At 46.5% G+C, this 27,858-nt stretch overlaps 1 protein-coding gene across 7 annotated transcripts in view; it reads left to right on the top strand.

Annotated features, from left to right (window-relative positions):
- The first annotated feature begins 1,306 nt into the window (after positions 1–1,306).
- The window catches only part of FRMD1 (FERM domain containing 1), a 38,982-nt gene continuing 12,430 nt past the window's right edge, over positions 1,307–27,858 (top strand). The window contains exons 1-6 of one of the 7 annotated variants that reach the window (XM_040552631.1): positions 1,307–1,428; positions 8,671–8,832; positions 13,970–14,060; positions 23,314–23,393; positions 25,491–25,567; positions 27,169–27,355. In XM_040552631.1, the coding sequence (XP_040408565.1) occupies positions 8,737–8,832; positions 13,970–14,060; positions 23,314–23,393; positions 25,491–25,567; positions 27,169–27,355 (531 nt within the window). In that variant the 5' untranslated portion in view covers positions 1,307–1,428; positions 8,671–8,736. Of the gene's footprint in view, positions 1,429–2,047; positions 2,125–2,313; positions 2,373–2,445; positions 2,631–7,886; positions 8,133–8,574; positions 8,593–8,670; positions 8,833–13,969; positions 14,061–23,313; positions 23,394–25,490; positions 25,568–27,168; positions 27,356–27,858 lie in introns of those variants that run through there. The other 6 variants (XM_040552636.1, XM_040552634.1, XM_040552635.1 and 3 more) reach the window with 6 other exon arrangements.

The following is a 27,858-nucleotide window of genomic DNA, read 5'->3' as shown; positions in this document are numbered from 1 at the left end:
AGGAAACTCAGCTGTGAGAGCCCTGGGGTCCCTGAGGGAGCGATGAGGACCGTGGGTTAACGTGACATGCCATGAAGCACAGCCCTGCCTCAGCAGGCGAGGCGCAGTCCTTTGCTCCCGCTAAAGGATCCTGTCACAGACAGATGAACTAGGACTTTGTAAGCGAGCATAATGTTTTCTTTGATCCAAGCCCAGAAGCATGCGGCAACTGTTGAGAGCTGTTTGATCACATTTCCCGTTCTGAGCTAGCTGACAGAAAGCCCTACCAGCACCGGAGTGCCATGCTGGCTTTGCTGCAAGCTTCACGCGTTGTATTGGTCAGGTTATATAAGAACAAGTTCAACAGCAGAGCCTAAATTTAGGCAACGGATTCCCTGCCCTTACATTCAATTCTGAAATCCGTGCTGGAAAGCAAGTGAGGAGACGTAGGCGATGACATTAAAAGATGCTGACTCCAGCCTGATGGGATCGCTCCCTGAGGCCATCTAATCACCAGCACGATAGACTACTCTTCCAGCCAAAAAGCTGGGATTTTCTCTCCTTTTAGTGAGTTGGATCAGCTTAGCACTCTGCAGTGCTCCAGAGCTGGCACAAGGAAGGTGCTGTAGCCATGAAGAAAGGGAGAGAAGGAGGCAGAGGGCTGAAGGAGTAACAGGAAGGGACACCGAGACATCTGTGTGTGTGCAGAGGGGAGCTGTTACACCGGCCCATGGAACCGCACACTAGGCTCCTCAGAACAGTCAAGACGCTGGAAGGACGACTGTATCAGCCTCAGCTTAACCACAGCACAGGGCATGGGGATGTAAACTTGGTCACTGGGCCACCTCCGTCCATCTCGGACCCACGGTCCCTGAGCCATGAAGCGAGGCGCCCCCACTTCTGCTGGGGTAACAAATAAAGCCACCAGCATTTTCGCTCAGAAGGCCGCTGCGGGAAGAGAAAGGGCTGGTGATGAGACGTTCCCCGAGCTCCCTGTGCAGCCCCGTTATTAGAATCCAGCAGGGAAGAGGTAGAGGCAAGCTGCCACCTGTGCGCCTCCCCCACCTCTCCCCTCAACGCCCGCTGAGGGGAGTAACCGCCGCGGCCCCAACGCCTCCCCCAGCCTCAGCACCGCCCGCGGCGAGGCGCGCGGATTGACAGCGCCACCCACCAACCAGAGAGGTCACCGCGGCCGCGTCCCGCCCACTGCCCGCCCCTCTCCGCCAATCCCCTGACGCAACCGCCAGGTGGGCGTGCGGGCCGCCTCTCCACGTGGGCGCCACGGCCAGGGCGAGCAGGGCGGGGCGGGATGACCACGCCCCCTCCCCCACAGCCCCGCCCCCGATCGCGGTAGCCCCGCCCCTAACTGGGCTCCCCGGAGGGGCAGCGCCGCTCGGCTCGGCTCGGCCCGGCTCGGCCCTGCCCGGCTCCCGGCGGTGCCGTCCCGCGGTGAGTGGGGCACAGCGCCGGGCACAGGGGCGGCCTGCAGGGCCCGGGGTGGGGCGGGGGAACGGGGTCCGGGGCTGGGGGGGGAGTTTTGGTACTGGGGTGTGAGCGGTGGTGAGTAGAGGTAGCGATTGTTTCCTAGAGGGAGTGAGCCGACAGGAAGGGGTTGGCATGGGTTTGTCGGCTTTAAATCGTTTTGTGGTGGTAGAGAAGTTTTGTTTTCTTTGTGCCGTGCCGTTTGGGCAAGACTTGCCTATATTGCATATATATGCTTCTACCTATACTGCATATATACGCGATTGCCTATAGTGCATATATGTGCTATTGCCTATATCGCATATGTGCGCATTACCTATATAGCATATACGTGCTTTCGCCTGTATTGCATATATACATCTAATAAAGCCGATGGTGCTTTGAAGCTCCAGCACCTCTCCGTCCCAGCCCCGCCGGTGAGCAGCGTGGCCCCAGCGGCTGTTAGCTCCTGTGGTTGCGGAGCTGCCCCGCTGTTTGCCCCGCTCGGGGTGCTGGAGATCACCCGCGTGCCTCCTGTACTCCCCGGTTACGGCTCTTCGTGGGCTGCTGTACCCTAATTCTTGGCAGCGGGGTTAGTAGCTGAGCGTGGACAAGCCGTGGGCTTGGTGCAGAAGAAGTCCTGTTACTAGGAGGAGCTGCTGCTTGGAGAACGGCAGGAGGAAGGTCTTTTCCTTAAGCCATTTCTTACGCTTGCTTTGTCTTTTCCATCTCTCTTTCCTCTTTTTGCAAAATTCAGCATCGCCACAAAAAGGGACTGTTCTCTGTAAATCCGTTTTCATTCCGTTTCTTTTTTGGGTCCTGCCTTTGGTTTTCCCCATCCATTTGCCGCAGGTAACTTTTGGCAGTAGCGTGTGCTCTCTGAAGCCGCGTCTGCTCTTAAAGACCCCGCTGCTTGTGTTAATTCTGTCCAGGTATTGGCAGATCGGTGTTTTCACACTTGTAATAGAAGCAAGCTGTGCCACAGGCAGTTTTACCTGTCCTTTCTGGAAATCCCTCCATCTCACGTACTCAGAGTGGAGAGGAGTACTGATTTAGGACCAGCTGCACTTTTTAGTGGGAAAAAAGTTGGAGGCAGACTGATGGGGAACTGACTGAAGTTGGTCTGAGTGTTTAGATTGTGATTCCAGTGCCATGAGACGAGCAGAGGGCTTTCTCCTTCCTGTGGAGAAGTAGGCTTTCTCTCTCTCTCTCTCTCTCTCTCTCTCTTTTTACCTAGTTGTTACTTGGTACTAAGGCTATTCCTGTTCACAAGAGCTATTTACATAATATATTGCTAAAAACATGTCTGTTCTTATTCACCCTGCAATTCCAGGTATTGCCTGTGAAGTTATAATGATGTCTTCTTTTAAATAGTTCGCAGTCTGTTTACTTCTAGAACTGGTAAAAGATCTTGGTGAGAACTTCTTTTGCAGAGCTGTCAAAAAAATATCTTGGGTGGTGAGTGGTCTGTTCAATTCAGCCCTACCCTGCTCAAATGTAAAAATATGAGCATGGTGGAACACTTTCTGCACAGGCAGTCTTGCAGAAGCGTCTGTCAGCTGTTTAACAGATTAAACAAGAGTTTAAATAATAGGTTAAGCAAGTGTTTAATAAACTTGCTTGGGGGAAAAAAAAAAAACAGACACACAAAACACCTTTATAGCCTTAGTAGACTTGAAAAAGGAGTATGCTCTTGGTTAGAGAAATAGCTGATAGGCTTTTGGGTCCTGAGACCTCACCTGTTTCCAAGTAGCATGATAGAAGATGCTTTTCTCCTGAGACTCCAGTAAAGAGATCAGGTCTCACTGCTTGGTGCTCTCCCTGCACTTCTTAAACATCCTGACAGTTGCAGGAGCAGGGAAAGCAGCCTGCTCTTCTTGTTATAAAGCCCTTGCCGTAGCTCTCCGCCTGTGCTTTCCCTCTCCTGTTCCGCATCAATACAAAGGATGAGCAGTCTGTAGTAAAGAAAGATTTCACTACTTGGCAGAAGTGCACAGGGAGAGCAACCCAAAGTATCTCCTGTTGTTCTCCTTCGCTCTGAGGCACCAGACCGTGCCTGACACTTTCTTTACTGCACTCCTGGCTCTGCCTGCATATGCCCGTGAATGAGCTTTCTGCAAGGATCTGTTTCGAAAGAGTTGTGCCCCTGTGTTTGCATGGTGGTGAGCTTGCTGTGATTGAATGGCTGTTCAAACAATTATTTTTCCTTAATCTTGGAAAGATCTCATGTGATACTGCCTTGGTCATGCAAGTTTGCACTTCTGCATGGGCTCACTTGGCAGTGCCTTCGTGTTGTGTCACAGACACTGAGGCTGGTTTGCGTGCTGTCCTGTATTTCACTGGTTCTTTCCTATGCTTCCGCATTTGCATGAGCCAGTTGATTCTCTTAGTTGCTACTCACTCATAAACTTTAATTAGTGTGCTTGATGTATGAAGCCTGAGGAAGTCCTGCAAGTGACTCTTAATTGGTAAAAGGAGTCCAGTTATGGACTGTGCAGAAATAAACAAATTCATCGTAATAAGAAACTTCACATTGGCAGTCAGATGTGATGGGTAAATGCTATTTTTACATTGCCAATCAATGAGGAGGCAGGATCAGTTGATCCATTGCTCTTTCTGATGTTGTCAGGAGAACGTCCTTCCAGGAAAAAGGCATGCTGAAAAGGAGGTGCTTGCTCTTGCTGCAGATGTTTCGACATTGTTTCAAACGTATATTGCTAAGTTTTGCATATATTTGCTAAGACAATGCATTTTAAAAGGCTGCATACCTTTGTGTACAAAAACTGGAAGGTGCACACTTGGACGTGATGGGAAAGCTTAGTCCTTTTTGCCTGGAGGCTGTAATGCTCATTGTTTCTCTCAAAGACTCCTGAATTCAGTTCTGGTTTCAGGGAAGGATTAAACCCAAATGATTCATGCTGGGCTGTCCTCATGGGGAGTAAACTGCTGAGTTGCTTTTTTCATCCCAGGGGACAGCCAGGAGGAAGCATGGCAGCCATCCTGCGGGGTCCAGCCTGCACAGCCTTCTCACTTCGACGTGCTGCTGGAGCACGTCCTCTGGTGCTCTGTCCTCACCTGAGCCTTCTTCCTCTCCCTGGGGACTGACTTGCAGTAGTAAGGTCTGATGTGTGCCCCCAAACATGTGCCACTTGGCTTCCAAAGAACACAGCATCAGGATGTAGGAAAGCTGGCTCTGAGCAGAAGGGCTAGAGCAGCCCACGAAGTAGCATAGTAGCGTGGTCCCAGCTTAGGAGTGGGGAATTTGGGGAGAGCCCTTCTTCCCGAGCATTCTGGCTATGGTGTGGGAGGCGCAGCGCAAAAAAGAAGAGTTACAAACCCAAGAGTGCACTTCATACTCTAGCAATCACTCGTACTGCTCAACTTGAGGCAGGGAGCTTCACAGCATGCAGGTGGAGTGTGGGCAGTCATGCCTAACTAAGAGCTGTGTCTAATCCTGCAATGGGGACACAGGACAAAGCATTTTCCTCTCTATTGTTAAAGCTCAGTGTTGTTGGAGAGTGCTGTTTGTACAGGAAGAAAAGAAAAAGGATGTTGGTTGGCATCTAAGCCCGATGCTTCGCAACTTCCCCATCCCTCCCAAAAGGTATGTGGTGAGGACATACCTGCGAGGACTCCACAGCCCTGCAGTTTTGGAGGCATCTGCCACTGCTGCTTTGGAAAATGCAAAGGTGGGAGCTGGGCCCGCATCCTGACCCTGCAAGAGGATTGTAGTTGCATCTAACAGATGTTGCTAGCAGGTGCAGAAGGCCTGCTGCAGTTGCATCTCCCAGATCTGTGAGTGAGCGTGGCTTGCTGCCCAAAGGCAGGCTTCTTTCCAGGCAGCTGCCTGTCTGTCTTGCTGCGCGGCTGGGTTGAGTAGAGCTCCCTAAGCTGGTTGTGAAACTGCAGTCTGAGCCTTGTTGTCTTACGAGCCTGAGACATCCCTGGGTAATATCTGGAAAATGTTAGGAAGAGTCTTAAAATTTCTGGATGGTTCTTGACAGGACTCTGTAGGGCCAGTCTGCTCCAGTTTCATTAGGAAGATGCTCAATATTCATTTTCTGTCGGCTGTAGCAAAACCAGCTTTCCCATGATGTTTTATTGTAATAAGCCTTGCAAAGTGTGTTTCCAGTTTACGTTCCAGCATGTTTTTGAGAGAAACAGAGAATTACGTGTGCTTTTTTTCTTGATGAGAGGATTTTGTTCTGCTTTGAGTTGGCAGCCCACTGCTCTTTCATCCATTTGCTTTATCCCCTACAAGTGTGGCAATGGCAGTCCAGGAGGCTGAAATCAGGATTAGGACCCAATTCACAGTTGGCTTCGGGCTGATGCAAAATGGAGCTGCACTTGTAACACAGGTTCATGCAGAACCACAAATCGGTCCAAGTGCACGGGTTAGTCCTTTCATACAGGCTCAACCTGGGGACCTGAAGTCACAAAGAAGAGGCTAGTGCTGCTTTTTGTAACTCTTTCTTTCCCCCAAAACAGAGAAAGGTGGGTTTGAAACTTACCTACCCGTGGAAGTCCGGAAGGGGGGAAATGAACGAGTAAGCAGGAAAGCTCCTGCATCGCTTCCTTCCCCAGAGGACTCAATTTCTTGCTGCTGCTGCTGCTAGCTCCAGCAATTCCTGCTTCTACCAAACTAATGCTAGGGTTCTGCTCTGGTGCTGGGAGGCAGCTTGTGGGGCTGCGGAGAGCGGAGGGGAAGATTAGGGTTCTTCCTAATTAGTTTTTACGGCCATGTTTGAGCTGTTTAATCAGAGGAGTCTTGAAATTAATGAGAGGCTTATTGTCCAGAGCTCTGGTACATGTGTGTTTAGGTAAAATCAAATCAAAATAAACAGTGCTAAATAAACTGGGCTGTCACTCCAGGCACTAATAAGACTCCTGACTGATACCAGAAGAATACAAATAAATAGAGTCTTTCACTGTTTCATTGATAGGCTGCAGGGCCTTTGACCAAGCAATTACATCTCAAAATGCACTTCTCCAGGAGCGAAAACCTGAAGTGATGTTTTTATTTCAAAATCATACAAACAACAAAAAAACCTGTAGAGTGTCCCAGAGGCCGATGATTGACTTCAGCTTTTATTAATTCATCTGCGGTGCATTTGCCGGAGCTTTTAGGGTTTAATTGAGGTTAAGAGGTTGGAATCTGCGGTAAACAAAAGAATGGCATATGGGCAGTCTGAAATTGTGGATGTTTAAGTAAGAGCATTCCTTCTGGCCACTTGTTTTCGTTGGGCAGTTATTCTTGGCTCACAACTTTTTTTTTTTTAAAGTGTAAACATGCAGCGCTAGCGAGTTAATGATTCATTATGTTTTATCGCATTCTGGCATACCTCTGAAGAGAAAGCTGATTTAGGCTTGTGTTTGACCTCCCCCTTCAGATTAAGGACATTGCTTCTTTAACGTCTTACCTGCTGTTGAGGGGTTGATGAGCTCATTTGTTTTAAAACATGAAAAGAAAAACACCTTCTCCCTATCCTTTCTTACATCCCTTCTCCCATGAGCTACAGTTGTTACTGTAAAAAATCAAGTGGACAAAGCAAGTGCAAGGCTATAGGAAAAGCTTTCCTGAAGCCTTCTTTATTAGAGGCTGTGAGGAAATGGGATTCAGTTTCCTGAGTTATCCACAGCAAAATATCTGTGTGTGTTAATTACGGTTACTTTTAATTTTTCTGATTTTTGTTACAGGCTGCACAAATGTCTTTGTTGGGTGCGTTCTCTCCTTGCGAGTGAGAACGTGTGCCACAGTGCAGTGGCTTGACAATTATAACAAACCTCCTTTTGCTGGAAAGCCTGAGCTCATACTCTGACATCTTTATGCTATCCATAAAGTTTATGGAGCATATGACATCAGCTGACAATAATAACAGTGACCTGTCATGCTCAAGTCATTCTGCAGACGTCTGTTATTTATATACAGCTGTTAATAGTGTGTAGCCTGAAACGCAGGAGAGCTCATCGGTACAATCATATCAGTAAGAGAAGATAAATGAGAGATTTTTCTCTTAATATTTCATTGACTGGAAGCTTTTACCTGTCCCCATCCACAAAGTCAAATGTTTCTTTCTTGCGTGCTTATAATTTAGAGCAATCTTTTTTAAAAAATTATTTCCTGTTTAATTTTGATGATAAGTAATAATAATAATATGATCCTTTAATAACTCCCCCTCATTTTGTTAATACAGTAAATGTAATTTTTGTATGCTTATATAGAACCTCTCCTACGAGACAGAAAGAACTTATTAAAAAAAATGGCTTTGTTAAGAAGCATTGTATATGTCAGCTCAAGGAAACAGGTGCATGGAGCAGCTTTTACACTTGCAGAAGGTCTCTTACAGGCCTTGCATTTGATTTAAAAACAAAACAGAAAACCTGTAATGTTTAAGCTGGCTGTGCAGCGACCGCCGGCAGAAAGGTGGCAACAGGTAGCTGGGGGGAACTCCACCTAACCTCGCCTAACAGGGAGGAGATGTTGGCTGCTGCGCTTCTGGTTGCGAGCTGAATTGCCCTCTCGTATTTCTGTGATTATCGTAGCTTCAGCTCTAAGGTGCTTGTGCAGCTCCCCGGCTGCTGCGTTTTTGTCTGAAACTGAAGATCACCAAGCTGTGCCGCTTGGGCTCGGCTGTGGGAAGGAAGCAAAGGCTGTGAAGCAGCAGTTCAGCCCTGGGAGTTGATGAGCTCAGGTACGAGGGCAGCGGTGTCCCAGGGAGCAGGGCTGGGGAGAGGGGAGGATGGTTCAGATGAAGTCCTCTGTGCTGACAGCTTTCCGAAACCTCCTCTTTTGGTGACAGCGAGGAGGCGTTCTCCCAGCTGACGAAGGTGGTGCTCCCTCTCCCTCATGGGCTTTTTCGGGCAGCAGCTTGTGGTGTCATCTGTTTTATTGCTTCTGTACGTCTCCATCTCGTTTCGGGTTTGTTATTCTGAGGAGACCTGATTGCTTTATGGTCCCCTGTGTGACTCCCAGGCTATGTGAAGGTTGGCTCAGCCCGTTTTGCTCCGCAGCGCCATTAGAAACGTCAGCGGTGGCCTTGTAAAGTGGGTGAGCCGGGAGGTGGGGACATGCAGCAGGTGCCACCAGGGTTTGGCCTCCCAACACAACACAACTGCCTGCGGCCAGCAATGGGACTGAGCTGCGCCGGCAGGGTCTGTGGCGAGCACCCTGTGCCTGCAGCCTCAGGGTCCTCGGGCAGCATGGAGCTGACGCTTTCACCTTCCCGGCAGGTGCGTGGGATGAAGGGAGCCTGACGGCCATCCGAGGAGGAGAGGAGCCACCGCGAGCTGCCCGCCATGAGCAGGGCGCTGCTGGCCGGCAGGATGCAGCCCGAGGGCCGCAGCGTCTGCGTCTTCCTGCCCGACCGGGAGCAGCTCAGCCTGACCGTGGGGGTGAGTGGCTCTCGAGGGGTGCCGGGAGGCCTCGCTTCAGGCTGGGGCTGGTTGTGTCAGCTTGTCTTGTTCCTCCGAAGCCTGCTGGTGCTGGTCTGCTGACCCAAAGGCTATTAGCTAGTTTGATATAATCTGCACTCCATTTTTTATTTGAGTGGCTGCGAAAGAATGGGGTTACTTAAAACTTCTGAGGTGGGGGATCCCCTCTGCTCTTTCTGCTGTTATTCTTTTTTTAGCTCTCACCAAGTGTTTTTGCCATAAATGATAATCTGGGGTTTTTAAAATTGAACCTGAAACGCCCTGATGACTTAGCAAGCACACCTAATATACACCATTTGCTCTGGCCTTTCAGCTGTTTCTGGCTTTGCTAGCCTGTTGGTGTCTTTCAAAGACTCTACGGCAGTGTCAACAGCCACCAAGGTTCTTTTTTTTCCCCCCTCCTTTAAGTACTTGTACACACAAAAACCACAGGTAAGCCGCTTTCGTTTCTTTGATCGTCGCTTCGAATGCATGAGCGCGTGTGTGCGGGAGGAGCCGGGCCGGCTGGCTGCCCTGCACGGCCCCGTGCTCACCGCCGGGCTCGCAGCCTCCCTGTGTAACGCCGGCTGCTCCTTCCCCTATCGGAAACCCAGCCGGCAGACACGCTTCGTGCTCAGGTGACGGAGCCCAGCGTGTGCAGGCGCTCGCGTGTGGGCTGCTGAGGTTTTCGCTGTGTTTTGTGTTTGTTTTCCCCTGGGATGGGGAGGGGAGAAGAAGACAGGTGAGGCGAGCCACTGTTTTAAGCACTTGACTTGAAAAAAGGTTTCTGAAAGCATGCGTGCTAATCTTCAAAATCCACGTAGGAATTTTCCTGCTGCTGTGCCTAAAAGCGGCATCGCTAACAGAAACAGCCACAAGGGCTGGACAGAACAGGTCTTTAACAACAAAACCTGTGGCTCTTTGCTTCTATGTCATCAGTTCAAATCCAGCCCACCTACTGCCTCAAAGATGACAGCAATCTGTTGGCTTTTATGCAAGCCACAAAACGATGATTTAATTGTTATTGCAGGCAGGTGTGCAGGACAGGGGTAAAGGTCTGTAGAGACTGACCCTAAATCTCACCTTTTTATAGCCTTTATCAGCAAGGCTGAAGATGGGAGATAGCAGAGCCTGCCCTGCCTCTGTTGTGGTGCAGACCTGCATGCAGAAGAGCAGCATGTGACCAGGGCTGATGCTATTGCCGTTTGGTTTGGCTTGGCATGAGATGAGCAGTAGCTGCACTGTAGATGCCCTGAACTCTTTCTGGTCTCATTCCCCCAGTTCTGGCCCCAATATGTGTCCCTGGCAGGCACTTTAAGTGCCACATTGCACATCTGGCCCATAAGGGGACATGATAGCTGTAGGGTTGCCCAGGCTCCAGGATCTTGGGGCCATTGTCCAGCTGCAGCAGGGGCATGGCTAGTCAAGAGGTCTTGTCCCCAGTTTCTGCCTCCTGCAAGAGCTTGCTGTTCATGCTCACCTGGGCAGGCGGCTATAACTATACCCTATATTTAAAATGTGACTGTGAAGTGCCCCAGGCTGCAGCAGCTTAATAAGCTTAAGAAATGTTCTTTTGCATTGGGCTCCGTGGGAATGGAGAGAAGGTGCAATGTCCCTGTTCCCACCTGCCCTCCTGCAGTCCCTGCAGAGAGCTAAGGGTCCTTGAGTATTGCTCCCCTTTCTGTGGAGGTATCTGTGGCACCACATCCATCAATAGACCTTTTAAAGATGTTTTCCTTCATCATTTCTGCTGCTTCTTGCTTCAGCGACTATAAAGTTGTGAAAATACGTATGTGGAGATACCTGGGTGTGAAAGAGAATAGCTGTCTGGGTCAAAACATGAGTCCTCAAAACACAGTTGTGTCCTAGTTGCATAGAGAGTGAAACACAACCTCTTACAACTGGGCAAGTCACCAAATCCAGCTTTTCATTTGGCTTCGGTTTTTACCGCTACGCCCCTTCACAACAACAACAAAAATAAAGATTTCACAGCTGGTAAGGTCTTTTTAAAGGAACATCAAGGCAATTTTCTAGTAATATTAGTAGAACCAAAATTTAATTAGCACAACCACAGATGATAGTCTGTGCATTTATTAGAATAATAATGCCACTACTTAGGATTTCCAAAGCCTTTTAACCTCCTCAGTGTGGAATGCAAATATTAAATCAGCTTGCAGCTCAGTGAGGTAGGTAGGAATCGTTATCTTACCAGCAGAATAAATTATAGATCCTTTCCCTGATAAGAAAAGGGTTTATGCACATAATTCCTTTCTCCCCCTCTCATATAAATTCCATCCTTCCAGATAAGAGTTTTCCTATATGTGTTTTATGTGGTTGCATGTAGATAGAAGCCCGTTCTTTAAAATGGATTCATTTTATGCTCTCCACAGATACCAACTGACATTGAAGGGAGAAGAGTAGGAGACATTTTAGTCTGTTCCCCCACCATTAGATGTGTCTTAATTTTAGTGTCCACTGTGCTGGTTGTATAGGCCAACTTGAGGGGATGGTGGGGAGGAACACTGTTTTCTAAATATTGTTTATCAGTTAAGATAACTGGAGCAATATCCAGTTTGTTCAATTTTCTTTCTCAGTGTTCTGTCTTCTCTTTGATAGTTTAGAACCCACTGATTAATATTAACTAGCTTTTGTGACTGCTTCAATAACACTTCTCAAACTCTTCTTCACTGGTAACAGCTGAATTAAGGACAGAGACCTAGAATAGCAGGGGTCAAAATGCGTCATGAGAGGAGCAGGGCAAGCAGCTGCCCCACCAGTGCTGAGGCAGCTCCGAAGCACCCACAGCAGACATTGCCTCTTGCCTAGCTGGCGGAGGAGAGATGGGAGTATGAGTAGAAACTTGGGAGGAGAGGAAGTCTGGCGTGGTCAGTGTGCTGGGGGTGGCAGGCATAGGTCTGAAATATTCCAGTTGTTTTGTGAGCAGCAGAGATGGTGTTTTACAGTATATAGGTGAAGAAAATAGAGGTGGGTAACCAACATGTATGAATACTTGCATGCAGAATAACTCTGGAGTAGCACACGTAACCTCATACACATCTTTACTTTGGACTAAATTTCATGTGTAAAGAAGCTCTGAGTCTGACATGGAGCAAAGCTGAGTATCAGGCCTGTCAGGGGAAGGAGTGATTCACAGCGTGTTTGGGATGGAGCTTGGCACACAAACCACATGCAAAGGGAGGAAAGGCCAAAGAATTGCAAAAACGAAAAATGCAAAGGGAAATGTTGGTTGTTTTGAGTAGAGGGGAATGCAGGAGGAGGGAACCGAGACTGCAAGTGTAATCAGTATTGCATAGCTCTGAAGATTGGGAGTAAAACTGGATACAGAAGGAAAGTGCCAAAAGGAGAATGGATGAGGTGGTAGCTCACATACCTGCTGTGCAAGAAACCTGATTAAAATGCTGCTCTTGAGATGCGTGTCACAAAATGTTCCAGTGTTCGTCTCACAGAACTGAGTATTTTACAGCAGGTTTTTCTTCCCTGCCTTCCCTTAGGTGTGAAGGCATGTCACTTACAAAACACAGCTGTTCATACAGACTTACATAGTCCTGCGCTGCTGGTGACTGCTGTATGCACGCAGTCATTCTGGCTACAGGTAGCTCACCTCTTGGCCCTTCCCAGACAGGAGAGCATGCAGAGAGCTTGCCTTTTTAAGAAAGGAGGTACATCTCTGTGCCAGGTACATCTGCGTGTTGTTGGCAGCTGAGCAAATGCTGCTTCTAGGTGTGAGACTGTACCCTTACGGTTTTGGGTCTTACAGAATTGTGCGTTATCACCTCCCCTCCCAGAGCACATGTTGGGCGCACACGTGCAGGTTTCAAAGCTCTGGGTAAAGCAATAGTGAGTGGCTGGTGATGCATCATCAAGAAGAAGTAGGAAAAAAACAGTACTTAAATGACCTCCAGTTTCCCATTGTCCGTATTTAGTGACATGGTACGTCCTGGGGCAGGGAGGAGAGCGCAGCCTGTTTGTGGGGAGCATGGCCTGCCAGCCTTAAAAGGGCTTGAAGAATTATGGTGGCAGTGCTGGTGATTACATTTCAGGCAAGTTGAGAAATCAAATTCTGCCGTTTTCTTTGCTGCTGTGAAGGTACCTTCCCACCTGAGGAAGGCAGCTCCTGCTGCTCAGCATTGTCCAGCAGCAGCACAGCAAAACTCAGAGGTCATGGCTCACCCTGCTGCAGCCTGGGCTGCACTCATGTTGTCTGCCTCTGCGCTGGTTTGCTCTCTGCAGCTGCTCTGCAGCAAAACTTCTTCCCCCACGCCTCTGAGGGTTGGAGATTTTGGGGGATTTTGTTAGTCTGGGCTGCGCTCCTGAAGTGATACGATGGGGCAAGGGGAAACGAGGCTGGAGGTGGGAGGACACGCAACGGGGGAGTTTTCCAGTGGCTGCACACAGCCAGGTCTGTGCATGCAGGTAGCCTGCATCACCTCCCTGCTGCGGGAGCTTGTGCTCCCAGCAGCCCTGATAGGAAGGGGCATTCAGTAGCTGTGCCGTAGAGCCACGGGTCTTTACTGGTGACAGCTTCTGCAAATGAAGATGTTAATTGCTGTGTGACCAGAAGGCAGCAGGGGACGTTCTGGGTGGGGTACAGAGCAACCGCATTGGTACCCCACAAGGTATTTCTGCTCAATGTAGAAATGTAGTTTTGGGTTTGTCTATGTGTTTTTGTTTTTAGTTCTCCTGAATGAAAGTTTTTTTGTTTCTCTTAACCGCTGAAAAAATATTTCTACAAGAGAGCAGTGTTTTCATTTCTCTGATTAGAAACATGCTTTCTGTGAGAGCACCTGCAAGCTGCCTGGTAGATAACTGCACAAAACTGGTGCCTCAGAAGTGGTCCAAGGTCTCCTTATACAAAACTGCTAATAAATAGGAGACTTTAATTCATGTCTTACAGGGCTGATCCGCTTTGCAGTATAAAGGAATGAGAATAACACGTTGGTAATTATCTTGTGATAAAAATAATACTGAAAACAAATCTTGTTCTGTGGGGGTTCTTTTGCTATGGTACCCAAAAACTTGTTGGCCAATGTAAGGAAGGAGAATTGGTCCATCCAGGTGTGTGAGCCATCTGTAACGCTGGATTGGTTATTTCTTTCAGGTCAAAGCCACTGGACAGGAGCTCTTTCAGCAAGTTTGTGATTTAGTGAAGATTAAAGAGCCTCACTTCTTTGGCCTCAGCATTGTTAAAAGTAAGCAAACTCAATGCACAGAGCAAATGACTTGGCAAACTTCCACAGGGCCCGCTTGTGTGTATTTACAGTGTGTGCATATACACACACTGGCCGTGCCTGCGGGGAATTCGATTGTAATAAGGTCACAAAGTATGTAGATTACGGGCAGGCTTCTCGGCACTCTTTTGATCTTTGGTATGCGGGCAGACAAATTGGGAGAAGGGGGTCCTTTTGTTCTCCTCCTTTGTTCTTCTGTGCTACCTCTTTGTGGGGTTTTCTTTCTCTCCTGTAGCTAAGTTGCTAGCCAGCATGTTTGTCACTGTTTGAATTCAAAACTGTCAGTAGTTGAGCAGGAGGTGAATTTTAAAGGGACTTTGGGGCTGAAAGTGTTACTTCTCTCCTGAAGCCACATGCAAAGAATGTGCAAAGAATAGGGGGAGGAAACTTGAATGGTTTGAGGATACTGACTGCATGGAGGGGAGGGATTGTGGTTTTGAAATATCATGTGGTAAATGTGAAATGTGTTAGTCCATGAGTTGAAGTCCAGTCTGCTTGGTCCTATGTCTTGTATTGACCAGGGGATGGTGTAAGATGAAGCCATAAAGGAGCAAACCGATAGGAGGTATTACATTTCAAGACTGGTGTGTTTATCAGCTCCTCCCCACCCGCAGACATCCTAGAAAATAGTAATGGGTCTGTTGTCCTCCTTATTCTGACTTCCCACATTTCCAAAATGTGAACGGCCTTCATGGAATGGACTTCTCTTCCCCCCAAATTTTTTCTCAAGTGTTTCAGTATTTACTACTGCATCTCTAGATGCTATCAGTGAAATGGGAATAACTCTTTGAGTCCTTCTAAATGAGGTTTCTTTTGCCTGCTTATGAGTACATGGGAGAAAACTTTTTTGAGTTTACTTCTCTCGTTTTCCTTTGTTCTTTCTCTAAAAACTTTTTTCTGAGCATAGCACTGAAGCTAAGATAGGATTAAGCTGTTTATCTCCATAAGGTTTGGAGAGTCTCCAAGAGACTCCATCTACATAACTAAACCAGTAGGTGACAAATTTATCTGTGGATTTAAACCAGTGCAATTTTTATTCCTCTTCCAGTAAGGAAGACCTGAATGCTCTTAGCCTTTTTTTCACAAACCGACTGTGTTCCTGTGAGTCCCCCTGCCTTCCAGGCAGCCCTGTGTAGCACTCAAGAGAATATTGCCTATAGCTTTAAACATAGACAATCTTTCTTGCTTCTGAAAAACACCTTCCTTTTTAGGGGAGCTAATTCTTCCCAATGCTCTTAGCAAAATGACAAGGGAAAGGGTTACAGGAGCCCTATAGCCTGAACTGACCTCTCCCTTTTTGTTTTCTTGTCTATTCCTCACTCCTGTTTGATGTAGTTCAGTTAGTAAAGCTGTTTGATTGAAGGCTCTGTGTGCTAACCCTGGCATCTCCTCCACCCCAACAGGTGTCAAGATTTTGGATGAGGAGTAGAATTGTTTGTTTGTTCCTTTGTTTAAAAAACTGTTGTCTGGCTTTTTGGGGCCAGACAGCAGGAGGGAGAGAAGTATCAGCAGTGAGTTTCTCAGTCTGAATGGCCACAGCCACCTGGAAAGCTGCAGCCCACTGTTGAGAGAGGGAGCAACCGTGGTCTGTTTGCTACTGCTCACCTCTGTTACCTGCCGTCAGTCCACGGAAGTCTAGTAACCGGCTGACTGGAGTCTTGTGGGAGAGGGGTGTTTTGTTTTTTTTTTTTAAATCACTTATTTAAGTAGCTCCAGGCTTATTACTTAGAGCTGTAGCAAAGGAACTCTTTTGTTTTCCTTTCCCCAACTTGATTTCCACCCCCCCCCCCCCCCCCCCGCCCCCTTCTGACCAACAGACTGGTGACAATCTCTGCTGCTGCCAGTGCAGCTCTAAAATGCCATTTTAAAGAAACTACTGCCCTGTTTTAATAAGGGCACGTTTCACACCTTCCTAGTGTCTATTTTTGGCAGCCTGATACTGCCGCATGCAGAACAAGGTATTCTAATCCACCTGCATCTCTTCCCTTGCTGCTAATTTGTCAACAAAACCCTGACTGTCAGCAGTGGCAAGAGAATGAAAATTAAGGGATTTCTCCAGAACTGTAACCAATCACCCGTTGTGGATTATCTGGATTAGGAGCCCATTTGACCTGTAGATGTTGTACGGATACGCTAATGCTCGGTTGGGCCTGTAGTATGCGTGTGAGGGGAGAGGTTGACCTCCTAAATCATAAACAGAAGTTTAATCCCCAAGTGTGGCAAAAACGAAAATAGCACCGCTAAGCACTGTGAAAACTGCAAGCCATAAGTACTGTGAGATCTAAACTCTAGGTCTTGGAGCATGTCTTCCAGCATTCCTTGCTTAAAGGATACGAAGGGGAGGCTCTCCTTCGCTTGTGACTGTTACAAATCCTGAGGGCAAGCTTCAGGATTTAAGGCAACAGTAATAGTGAGGGACGGGGTTTTTCACTTCTTTTGCCCTTGTGCTTCTTTTTTATTCTCAAGATGAAAAGCAATTCAGCGAACTGTAAAGGGGAGAAAAACACTTCCATTTGTAAGAAGAGTTTTTATTCCTCTGAAAATTACGTTCATGAGCATGTGTTACTGGGAAGCCACACCGGCATGAAGCTTGGGACATGTTGCTCTTCTAGTTTTGCCACAGATCATCAAGCAGGCTATACCTTGTGTTCTGCTGCTTTTTTTTGGTATTTTGCTCAGTGAAAGACCCTGCAGTCCATTCAGGGTTCGTGCTGGCTCCATAGGCTTCAGCAGCTGGGTCTTGTATTGCAGCTCCTCCTGCAGGGTCAATCTTATCTCGTTGCCCTGCAGGAATTTTCCCTCCTGTTATCAGAAGGTGTTTGCAGCACCACAATTCAATCTTCCGAAACAAAACTGATTGTCAGCAGACGAAGAACAGCCAGGGTCTCCTTTGTTGTTATAACCTGAATCCCTGCAATCCTAAATCTTGGGCTTCTCTTAGGAGCAGACCTTGCTTGACCCAAGCAGATAGAAGTCTTCGACTGGGAAGGAGCAAGCACTCAACTCCTGCACCTTGCCGCTGTGTCTATCACTGTGCTCGTACCAGTTTGTCAGGCTGGCTTCAAACAAAACCAAATCCCTTTGCTTCAGCTCCCTTGCCTCAAGGATCATCCTTCAGTTATTACAGCTCTGACTTTGCCAGACCCGGGGAGGCATGCCTCGCAGTCCTCGCTGCTTGTGTGCTTAGCAAGGAGCTTGGTGGTTAACGCTATCAGGACTTCTCTGACTCCAGTTAGCTCTTCTGCTTCTGTGTATCCTCCAGTAATGAAGTTCATTGACAAAATCTGCTGTTGTGTTATATTATGTGGGTATCTGGTATACCAAGATGCCTCTTAAGAAGGCAGATGACAGCAGAAGTTCTCCAAAGTACTCTCAAATGATTTCTGCAGCCCAGTCCTTCCCCACTATCCCTGCTTCTGCCACTCTTCCCTCAAATACCTGCTGGGATAGTTGTATTTCCTTTATGAATTGTTCTATTCCATAACTGAATAAGATACAGCTGATAATGATTACTTCAATACCTAAAACAAGAGTTGCTTGTAAATGTGTGCAGAAACATGCCACCTAGGGGGAAATGTAGGTGTTCAGGTCTTCAAAAATTTATATAATGCTCCCTGGAAGTGCTTCCATAGTCTTTTCCTGGGAAAGCATTCTCTTGCCTACGGCTGGTGGCAGTTATATCTCCTTCATCCATCGATACCTCATCCAGCACGGTGCTCTCCTGTCTGAGGATTGCAAGTGGCTTGTTTGTTCCTGGGTGAGGAGTGCTGGGAATGGTTCTGCAGCTCTTCTTGTGCACTAGACTCACCTGTGATGCTGCCAAAAGTCCAGAGAGCGTTGCCTGGACATGCTTTGTTGCTAGTTGTAAGATGTCAACATAAAATTCCTGCAGAACTTGCCCTTTGTCAGGAATGACTGGGCCACTGTCTCAGTCTTCAGATCTCAGCAGTTCTTAACAGCCACACTATCCTGGACTTCTTGATAATGCCTCCTCTTATTCTTCTGTATGTCTCAGGTAAGCGACCGCAGCTACCTCCCTTGCTTTGTTCCCAGCCTCTGTTGTGACTCTTCCCTTCTTCTCTTGGTGTCCGTGTACTTGCCAGCTAAAGCCAGAAATGCAAGGTCATCCAAACCAAGTTCTTCTGCTAATCGACCAGGCATTGAAGAGTGGACAAGGTTTCTTCCTGTTGGCTTGAAAGATGACAGGAGCATTGAGAAGTTCTGCAAAGGTGGTCAGAGCAGATGCCGTACGAGCGTTGACGTTCCCAGGCCACCAGAACTTGAAAGCTTGCAGAGCTTTCCTCTCAAAAGGAGTATGTGGACCTCTTTTGTTTAATAAAAAAAAAAATAATTAAAAAATCCACATTCTGGTATTCAGGGAAGTTAACAGGTTACGTGAGATCTGTGGCGTGTGCTGAGAGGTCTTTTTGCTTCGCGTGTGTGTGTTTGGTTTTTTTGTTTGTTTACCTCAGCTCTTTTCTAACCATCTTTCCCACTACCAGCTCTCCCCATCATCCCTCTATCTGCTCCCTTTCAAGGGAGCAATGGAGTTGCCATGAGGCTTCTTGCAGCATCTGGGGGAAATTAAGTGCTATAGCCAAGGACTGTTCCCCTCCCACCTTCCTTTAAGGCAGGAAATGCCTTCTCTGTGGAAGCTCAGCTTTGCACTAATTCAGATTTTATTTGAATCCTAATCTCCCGGACGGTCTAAATATTTATAATATTAAAATGTGCTTGATTCAACCAAGGGACTTAATCAGAGAATCACAGGAGGGTTGAGGTTGGAGGGGACGTCTGAAGATCATCTAGTCCAACCCCATAACAAGGAGGGTCACGTAGAGCACATTGCACAGGATCACATCCAGGCGGGTTTGGATATCTCCACAGTAGGGTGTTAAAACTTTGCTGGGTTTCACATGTTGATGTGATTTTATTTTTGCCTTCAAGGAACTATATATGAACTTAATTTAGAGTTTTGATTTCTACATATAGGAATGGGTTGTTTGGTAATAAAGTACTCTTCATTTTAGTAGATAAAGATATAATAAGATCAAGAAGCTGTTAAGCAAAGCTAGACAATTAAAACTAGAAATAAAACACTTAACAGCAGTATTGTTTAGCCTTTAGAACAATTTCCGAAGTGTTCTGTGAATTCCCTGCTTTATATGCTTTGTAAAAAATACCTTGTTTAGTTCAAACAAGAGATAAATAAGAGAAGATGTGCAGTGCTTCTTACATCAGAGAACCTTACTCCAAAATAGTGCATTCCTGATTTCAAGTCATTTAATTAACGTTCAGTTTACTGCTTATGACCTTAATATTTGGGGGAGGTCTATAGCAAACACTACAACAGGAACGTGCTAACACTTAATTGCCACCAGGTAAGAAGGATACAAGTTTCAGGGTGGGACGGGGAAGGGTGTTTCAGAGAGGCTATTTTCCATTTGTAGTTCAACTTCAAACAATGTATATAAGCACGTGTGTTATTTTGAGAGCAACCCTCTCGACTTCGGTCTGTACGCTACGTACATAAAGGCTGGCACAGAACAATATGCTTGAGAAACTATACATTTTAGTATATTCATGGTACTTCCTGGAACTAAAATTGTGTTTCTCGACTTCATCATCATATATATGGTGTAAAAGAAAAAAAGCAATCTCTAAATGCATCATTTAAGTGTGCCTGATTTCCTTTAATCCAGCTAGATTTTGTATTTGTTTTCCCTTACATCACTAATTCAATGATCTCCTCTGGCACACTTTGACCATCTATAATTTCTTCAGTACTCACTTTGTAACCTGGAAGGCCCTCGTTATGAACAAAGCAGAATTGTGAGCAAATGAATGGTGATCCAGGTCACAGCTGATTTTATTAAAATGAAGTCAGTAAAAGTCACTGAAGGTCATATCATGAGACCCTTATTTAGATTTTACTCAAGCAAAATTCCAGTTTCTATAGACTTCAAGCACAGCTTGCCTGTAGAAAACTTTACTCTAGGTTGAATAGTTTGTCCTGAAGTAAAGAACTGCCACTTCCTGGTAGTAGGGACACAGAAATTAAATGGGTACATTACTTAAATATTAGTGGGACATTCCTGGCTGCCAAGTGGGCCTGAGCTCTCCCTCTTGGTAGGATGGCTGTATGACCTTCCTCTGGAATGTCTCTGTGCTCCTAGCCCAAAACAGGCCCATGAGGACAACAGATAACTGGCATTCACCCTTACTTGGGAACTTAGCCTTCATTTAAAAACAAAACCAACAAAAAGAGGCTCTGGTCAATATGAAATAAAGGCTTTTAAAGTAATGGTGGCTCAGAATTGATTTGACCACGTACTACAGTCAAAATCTTCTATTCCTGTTTTCCCTGCAGTGTGAATGAATGATGCCTGTTGTACATCTGCATAACTTACTGAAACTGTCACTTTATACTGATTGGAGACCTGGCCCATTAATTTTTTTATTTATTTTTATTTATTTACAACAATTTATGTCTGGTATTTGCTTAAGTATGTAAATATGCTAATTTTGCAGAGTAGGAGCACTTGAACTTTGCATTTCTGGTGCCTGCTTAATTTGGAGAGAGATTGTTATGGCACAAATTTTCCATTTCATTTGGGGGTGCTTGAAAGCTGAATTGGAGAGAAATGTGTAAGTTGCATTGCTGCAAGCCTCTTAAGAGAAGCTGGTGTGATGTTTTTAAGCTCACTGCCAGAGACAAGAGTGATGGGTGTGGCGCTGGTAGATGCTGGTGGATGTCTGCATGATTGTACATGTGCTTCTGAGCCAGCCTCTGGGGTGGCTGCCATTCAGCTAAGGCTAGCGAAGCAAGGATGCTTTGTACCTGCTGAGCATCTGGCCCTGGTTGGATCCATGGGTCGGACAAGCTCTGCCCTAGAAGGGCGACCATCTGTGCACATCCACAGGGTCCCTTCTCTTTTAGAGAAGCTCTTTTTCAAGCCAGAGCCAGTTTCAGCATCAAAGACCTCTGGGTTTCACCAGCGATCCAGTGTAAGGAAAAACCCCGCAACCCGCATAGTGCTGGGGAGGGAAATGCCTCTTTGTTTTCGTAGAGGGAGGCTTACCCCGCAGGTTGGCATTCCACCAATATTAACTTCATTAAAGCAGGAATGCGGCGCTGCATTCTTGCAGGGAGGGAGGAGCGGGAGGGCCCTGGGCTGGGCTGGGGAGGAGTGGGACCACCAGGGAGAGCTGGTGCGTGCATGGGGTGTCCTCCTCCTTCAGCCTGGCCTCTTCCTGGGGCTTGTGCGTGCCTCTTGGTAACTCTGCTGGTGACCCGAAGTTCTCCTGCTTGGTGGCTGGGCCCTCTTGGGGTTGTCTCTCTAATCTAATTAATAAGACAGATGAGCAGGGGCTGTGGGGAACAGGTAACTAAAGTCTCTACTGGGGTGGGACTGGCTAGGACTATTAGGAACCTTCTCAAGGCAGCATTACCTGATCTTAATAGACTTAGAAACAGGGGTGGCTGGGGCCAACATACACCTCCCAGAGGCCCCATATCATGCATGTATAAGTGAAGGGGCAGGTACAAGGTGCAGTCTTTGTAATGCTCAATCATCTTCCTCTCCATCTCAAAATTGCAGAGAAACTCCTGTATCGCCTACTGTGCTGTAGCACTAACTCTCACCACTAAAACCTTCTGCATTTCTGTCCAGCAGTTTTAACAGTGCTGTTAAGTATGGTGTTGTATGCATACGTGACACATCAAGCAAAGAAGTAAATAGAAACATTATTATGTTAAAATTACAGCAGTAATAGGTACGATGCAGAGGGAAACATGACTCGTTTGGGATTGTCCTCTTCGTGTCCCATGTTGCTAATACTTAACACAAACCTTCCTATTAATGTGGCTGTTGACCAGTTCTGGCCAGCACCAGGTCTGGATTCTTTCTTCTGAGGAGGGAGCTGAAGGAGATGGTGATAGGGGTTGTTTTGGTTGTGTTTGTGTGATTTTTATTTTTTTTTTAATATTGCAAAAGAGAAGTATTTGGTGCTGATCTGTAAGGATCTTGAATGTTCTGGGAAGATGGCTGTGGTGTAGCTCGGATATATATAGATCATATATATATATATCAATATATATATCATATACATCGATACCTGCTGCAATGCTGTCTGGTGCCGGTCCTCCATTGGCAATATAGGTACAAGTGCAGGCCCTCATTTGGCTCTAAACTTCCGTTGGGGAAAATTCACCTCTCATGGTCCTCCTTTTTGTTTGACATCAGAAAACCAAAGCCTGGAAGTCAGGGCTGGCCTTCAGGAGCAGAAGGGAGTTTTATTAAATTTATTATTTTTCTTCCTCCCCCCTTCTTTTTTCCTGCTCCTTTCATGTTTGTAAGGAACAAGTTCTTCAGCTTGGCACTTCTGTCACTTGTCAAAACACTTTTCTGGGCAAGACCAAGGAGTGGATTGACTAGTCAAGGTGAATGTGCTCAGCTGGCATTGCTGCTGAAACGCTCATCAGGTCTTTTTTTAAGAGACTTGAGAAGGCTAAGGAAAAAAAATGGGATTTAATAATTGGTAAGTAGCCTTACAAAGTATCGGCTATGAAAACAGCACAAAGCTCTTCCAAGATGATGCACTGCTTAGACTATCTTTTGTTCTTCCTCCTACTCGTCCAGGTGGAGAGCAAGGCATAGGCCAGGTTTTCCTTCCTTTCATTCATCTTTTTGCTCTGTGAAAGAAGTTGGGTGTGAGCAGGAGACACCACAATTTTTAAAGTGAGCATTTGGGTTTGATCCTCCTTTTCCTCCTCCTCCTCCTCCTTTCAGAGCATCCCATTCATATGCAAAGGATAAAACCTGTCAAATACCTGGCCCTGTCCACTAGTAATAAAACAAAAAACCTAGTCCACTAAACTGACAGCATGATTAGCTTGGTAAGATTATATTTATTTTCCGTAAATGTCTCTTTGCTTCATAAAGCAAGGATTCTGCATTTTTGGCTAAGGTGTTTGGGAAATTCCAGCTCAGCATCTCTAGATTTAAGGCATAGCCAAGCTTCTTTCCATACTGTCTGGAGCAGCACATGTACTGAGAGTCCCAGTGCCCTCTCTTTTCCCTGTTCTGTCTGCTCCCTGGTCAGCTTTTGTGTTACGGGGTATTGGTTGGAAACAGTTAGGGTAGTCATATAAGTACTTTGTGAGTAAGAACTTCTACTTCAACATGAAATGCTTTTCTCTCTTGTCTTTCAGATAATGAGTATGTTTTCATTGACCTGGAGCAGAAGCTTAGCAAATACTTCTCAAAGGAATGGAAGAAAGAGACCAACAAAGTAAGAGAGGTGTTTAATTTCAGAGACTATGGCTTTGGTGTTGGGCTACTCACTAAAATGAAAGCTCTTAAGCTAAGGTCCGTAAAGCATTTCTTGAAGGTGGTCTGCAGAGTGCTGTCCAGCAGCAAGATGCTGTGACTTGTGTATGGTTGATGCAATTAAAAGAGCTAAAACAAACTCCTATACAACTTTATTTGAGCAATAGTAACAACATGGTTGCTGCTTAATTGCTGCAGGAGAGAAGGTCAGTTGGTCAGTCTTCCTTTTGAAGATAGGCTAGCCTGGGAAAAGTCTGGAGACCTCACTGCTATACGTAAGCAGAAAAACCTAGAATTACCTTGTTGTGGCTTGAACCCTGCCCCAGCTGAAGTGAGGGAGAGGGCCGGAGCCATGACTTTCAGAATATACATGAAAGGACAGTGGAAAGAGAGGAAAGATTGGTTTGAGAAGAGCCTTAGTTCTTTGAGGCTAGCCAGCCTTGTCAAGGGAGGGAAAAACTGCAAGAAATAAAGACGAGCCTGTGTAACTGTCTAGCACTGGTCATTTAGAGACACGATAATGCCTGTTCGAGTTTGTTATTACTGAAGGAGCTGCAGACTAGAATAAAGTGTAATGTATAACTACGTCCTGATATCTTAATTGGTGTGTTATAACTTTTTCCACTTTCCTCAAGGGTTTTCTTTTGCAGAGTAGGCACGCTTGCTGGTTCTGCTGTGTATAGAACTTTGCAGGTTCCTAGTAAGATTTGAGGATCCCTTACCTAATACCATTTCTCCCAAATAAGCGCGGGTTACTTTGGAGGCAACCCCGAGCCACGCGGAGAGCTGTCTGTCCCCGCAGTGAGGGTTTTCCAAGGCAGCTGTTTCACATAGCTCTGGCCACCTCAGTATGGGGTGTACTTTGTGAGTGCTGTGAGGCTGGATTCTTGAAACGCTTCTTAAGTCTGGGTAAATGTTGAGTCACAAAAGTCTCAAAAAATTGCAAAAGGCTAAATGAGTTGCCATTGGCAGTACTGAAGCCTAAGACGAGTTAGACTGTTGGACTGGGATAGGAGACAGGAATTAAATTCCTATGAAGAGGCTTCAGGTGGAAAGCCTCATCCTGTTGATTAAAATAGCGTGACTCTGGACAAGATCCAGGAAAAAAAAAAAGGTAAACATTTGCTTGATGATCAAGAAGTTGCTGTCGGTATCAGATGCGCCATGCACAGTGAGATGGGTCTGGGCAGCAAAGCCCTGGAACTGTCTCTGTGAGCAGAGTTACCTGTACAAACGTTAGAAGTGAGCGTCAAAGAAGAAAAGATGAGAGAACGAGCTAATAAGATCAGATGTTCCTTCTTCTCCCTCTCCTCCTGTTTAAGCAAGCCTGTAAGTCTGAAGGGGAGGCTGTAGTTAAAACAAGAGAACCCTTGCTGGCTCTCTTCGAACAGACATCTCAGACGGGAAGCAGACAGCAGTGTCTCCCTTTGCTCCCCGGCTGCAGGAAGCTGCGAACAGCTAAACACGAGCCCTGCCAGACAAAAGGCAAGGAGTTAATATCGGGCTGGTGCGCCCCGGCTTCAGGCAGCACGGGCTGGCTGAGCAGCTCCTGCAGCACTGCGTGTGTCCCCGCTGTCTGATGTGGTGCGGAGCTGGGCTGCGTGGTTAACTCCGGGTGTGTGCTGGGAGGGCTGCAGCGGTACCAGCGTGGCGTGTTGCCCGCTGCCTGCCTGGCACGCCGGGGAAGGCCACGTTAAACGTGCTGCGTTCAGCACTAATGCGTCCAGGGTGCTGCCAGGTGCTGAGCTGGGTAACTTGAGCCAGGCTGGGCATCCCCAGACTGATCTGGGGCTCTTTTATACCTGGCTTATCCACCCGTCCAAACTCTTCAGCTCTCCCTGGGATGTTTTGCCTTTCAGCCTGTTTAAATGTTTTATGGTGCCTCACTGATGTGAGCCTTGGTGATAGTCAGATCCTCCCCAAAACTGATGAAGAGCTAAGATTAGCAAACGAAAAGCAGTATGGGGGGGGCAAGCTTGAGAGAAGAGGATGTTACAAGGTGGCAAGAGGAATTTTGAATGCTGAACGTTATTTAACAAATCTTCTCTCTCTGCTCTAGGGAACAGAGAAATTCAGCCCTCCTTTTGTTGCATTCTTTAGAGTACAATACTATGTAGAAAATGGAAGGGTAATAAGGTAAGTTCACTTCTCTGGTAGTGCTTTGTGTTTCCTTATTAACACTTCTTAAAAACTCAGCTTACATTTTTGTTTTGTTTTTGTAAGAAGTACACAGATTTCCTCAACGACCAGAGCATATTTTCCCCCTGTATCACATTCCTTATCCCTAGGTCCCTGGGAGGATGGTAACTGCTTTCCCATCTGTGTTTAGAGAGCAGGTTGAATTACAGCAGTGTGGAAATATGGTTAACAGCCTTCGTTTGCATCTTTTGGTTGTATGAAAAGCATCAGATGAATATCCAAAAAATAGGTATTTATACTCCAGAGCACATGCTAGCAGTTCTGGTTCAGGTTTTTGTATCTGCACAGTGCTCTGTGCAGTCTGCTCCTGGAAATGGACTTTTGTAATAGGACAAAAGAAATGACTTCATAAGTTAAAGAGTTTTGCATTTGAGTGTGATCCATTCACGTGGAATATGGGCTGCACTCAAAACACAGCCACACTGGCTGCATGGTAGAGAACAAAGGATGAGGTAGTTGAAAATGAACAACTGACAGAATTAATTTGCATCAGCACTGCTGGCGTGGCTGTGACCCCAGGGCAAGCCAAGAGCTGGGATAATTCAAGTAGATTAAAATCTTTACTTAATTTTTTGGCATTTGTTCTCGTCTTGAACAAAGCTTTTTTTTTTTTTCTCCCCTCTTCTTCCTCCCCCCACCCTATCCTCTCTTTTTGAATGCAGGCGAGTCTTCTGGAGTCTGTTTGGCTGTTCAGTGTTTTTTGTTTAATTTTGCTTTTAGGTACAAAGATTGCATAGCATTCTTCCAGCCCCTATGTACATATCCTTTAGCATCACATGCAACTTTGTCTTGCACTAGTAATTTAATTGGACAGGTTTGTGGAGCTATGTAGAGGTAGTTACGGGGCTCCTTCAAACTACATGCATGTTTTTATGAGCAGACTGTAGCGTTCAGCACTTTGTACATACATGTCAGCAGCCTGCTTCCCTTCAGCTCTTACAAGGGTGTGTGTACACGTTGTCGGTGATACAAATACCTTATCAGACTGTGACTGTTTAGCAGTTTGAGGAAGAACACTAAAACAAGCCCAGGGCTCCTGCGTCTTTTGATCTACCTTGCAGGGAATTAGCAGTTGAAAAGCACCTTAAGCCTAAGGCAAGGTGAAATGAAAAAGCAGTGCCAGGTTTAGAGGGGAAAGGAGGACAGGTGTGCAAGAAGCAGGACTGAGATTCAAGGGAGTTGATTCTCTTGACTGCTACAGGCTTTCCAGAAACACAGAAGCGCTTGATGTAGTCAGTCTCCAAAACAGGTGTGATATGATTTTTCTTTCATCTACCCTCTGCCCTAACTTCTTAGATCTCGTGCTCCTCAAGATAGAGACTATTGTTTCCCATGTCTGTACAATGCTTTGTGTGAGAAGACCTTGATCTTGGCTTGGGGTTTCCCACAGGCACTTAACTGTGTCATGGTGGCATGGGCAGACATCAGGGATGCCAGAGTTTAAGCCCTTCTCTCGCAAGGAAGATGCATTTGAGAGGCCCTATATTATCCTGACCTTTCTTCTTTTCCTCACACAAATCTGCCTTTGTGTCTTGCAGTGACAAGGTGGCAAGGCAGCTTTACTACTGTCATCTCAAAGAGCAAGTGCTCATGTCTCGGTGCAACCACAAAGAAGAGATCTACTTCCTGCTGGCTGCCTACAGCTTGCAGGCAGACTTGGGCAACTACAGGGAAGAGGTCCATACTGGGAAATATTTTGAACCTCAGGCATATTTCCCGCAATGGGTAAGTTTGAGAGGATCTTTCTGTCAACAAACTGCATGCAGCAGGAGCTATGTCAAGCTGGTACCTAGCTGCAGCCACACAACTTCCCCAGCTCCTGCTGACCTGCAAAGATCTGAAAGATCTGCACAACCTAAGCTCTACGGAAAACCTCTGGGCCGCAATCCCAAGTATATGGCTCTTTGGTCCAAGCTCTGCAATGCTTACTTCTGGGATGGAGAGATCCAGACCCCAAGGAGTAGTAACTGATGTGCAGTGCCTCTGGTTCCTGCTTTGTCATTCATTTGAGGCTGAACTGTAGTTAGAGAAGAGGGAAGGGCCTCGAAATGGTTTTACATCCTTATTTGTAAGCATGTGTATGTTGACTTGTGCCCTCCAAGACCTACAAATGGCTTGGAACGCCAAGAGTTGCTTTTATTGTTGAATGAAGGCAAATTAGCTGAGGAACAAGAGTTTGGGGAAAAAAAAAAAGTCTGTCAGAGCTGGTTACCTGCAGGGAGTTCTTC

The sequence above is a fragment of the Cygnus olor genome, chromosome 3, assembly GCF_009769625.2.
Source record: "Cygnus olor isolate bCygOlo1 chromosome 3, bCygOlo1.pri.v2, whole genome shotgun sequence".
NCBI lineage: Eukaryota > Metazoa > Chordata > Aves > Anseriformes > Anatidae > Cygnus > Cygnus olor.
Note: the sequence above shows the minus strand (reverse complement) of the source record. Positions and strands in the feature narration are given on the sequence as shown.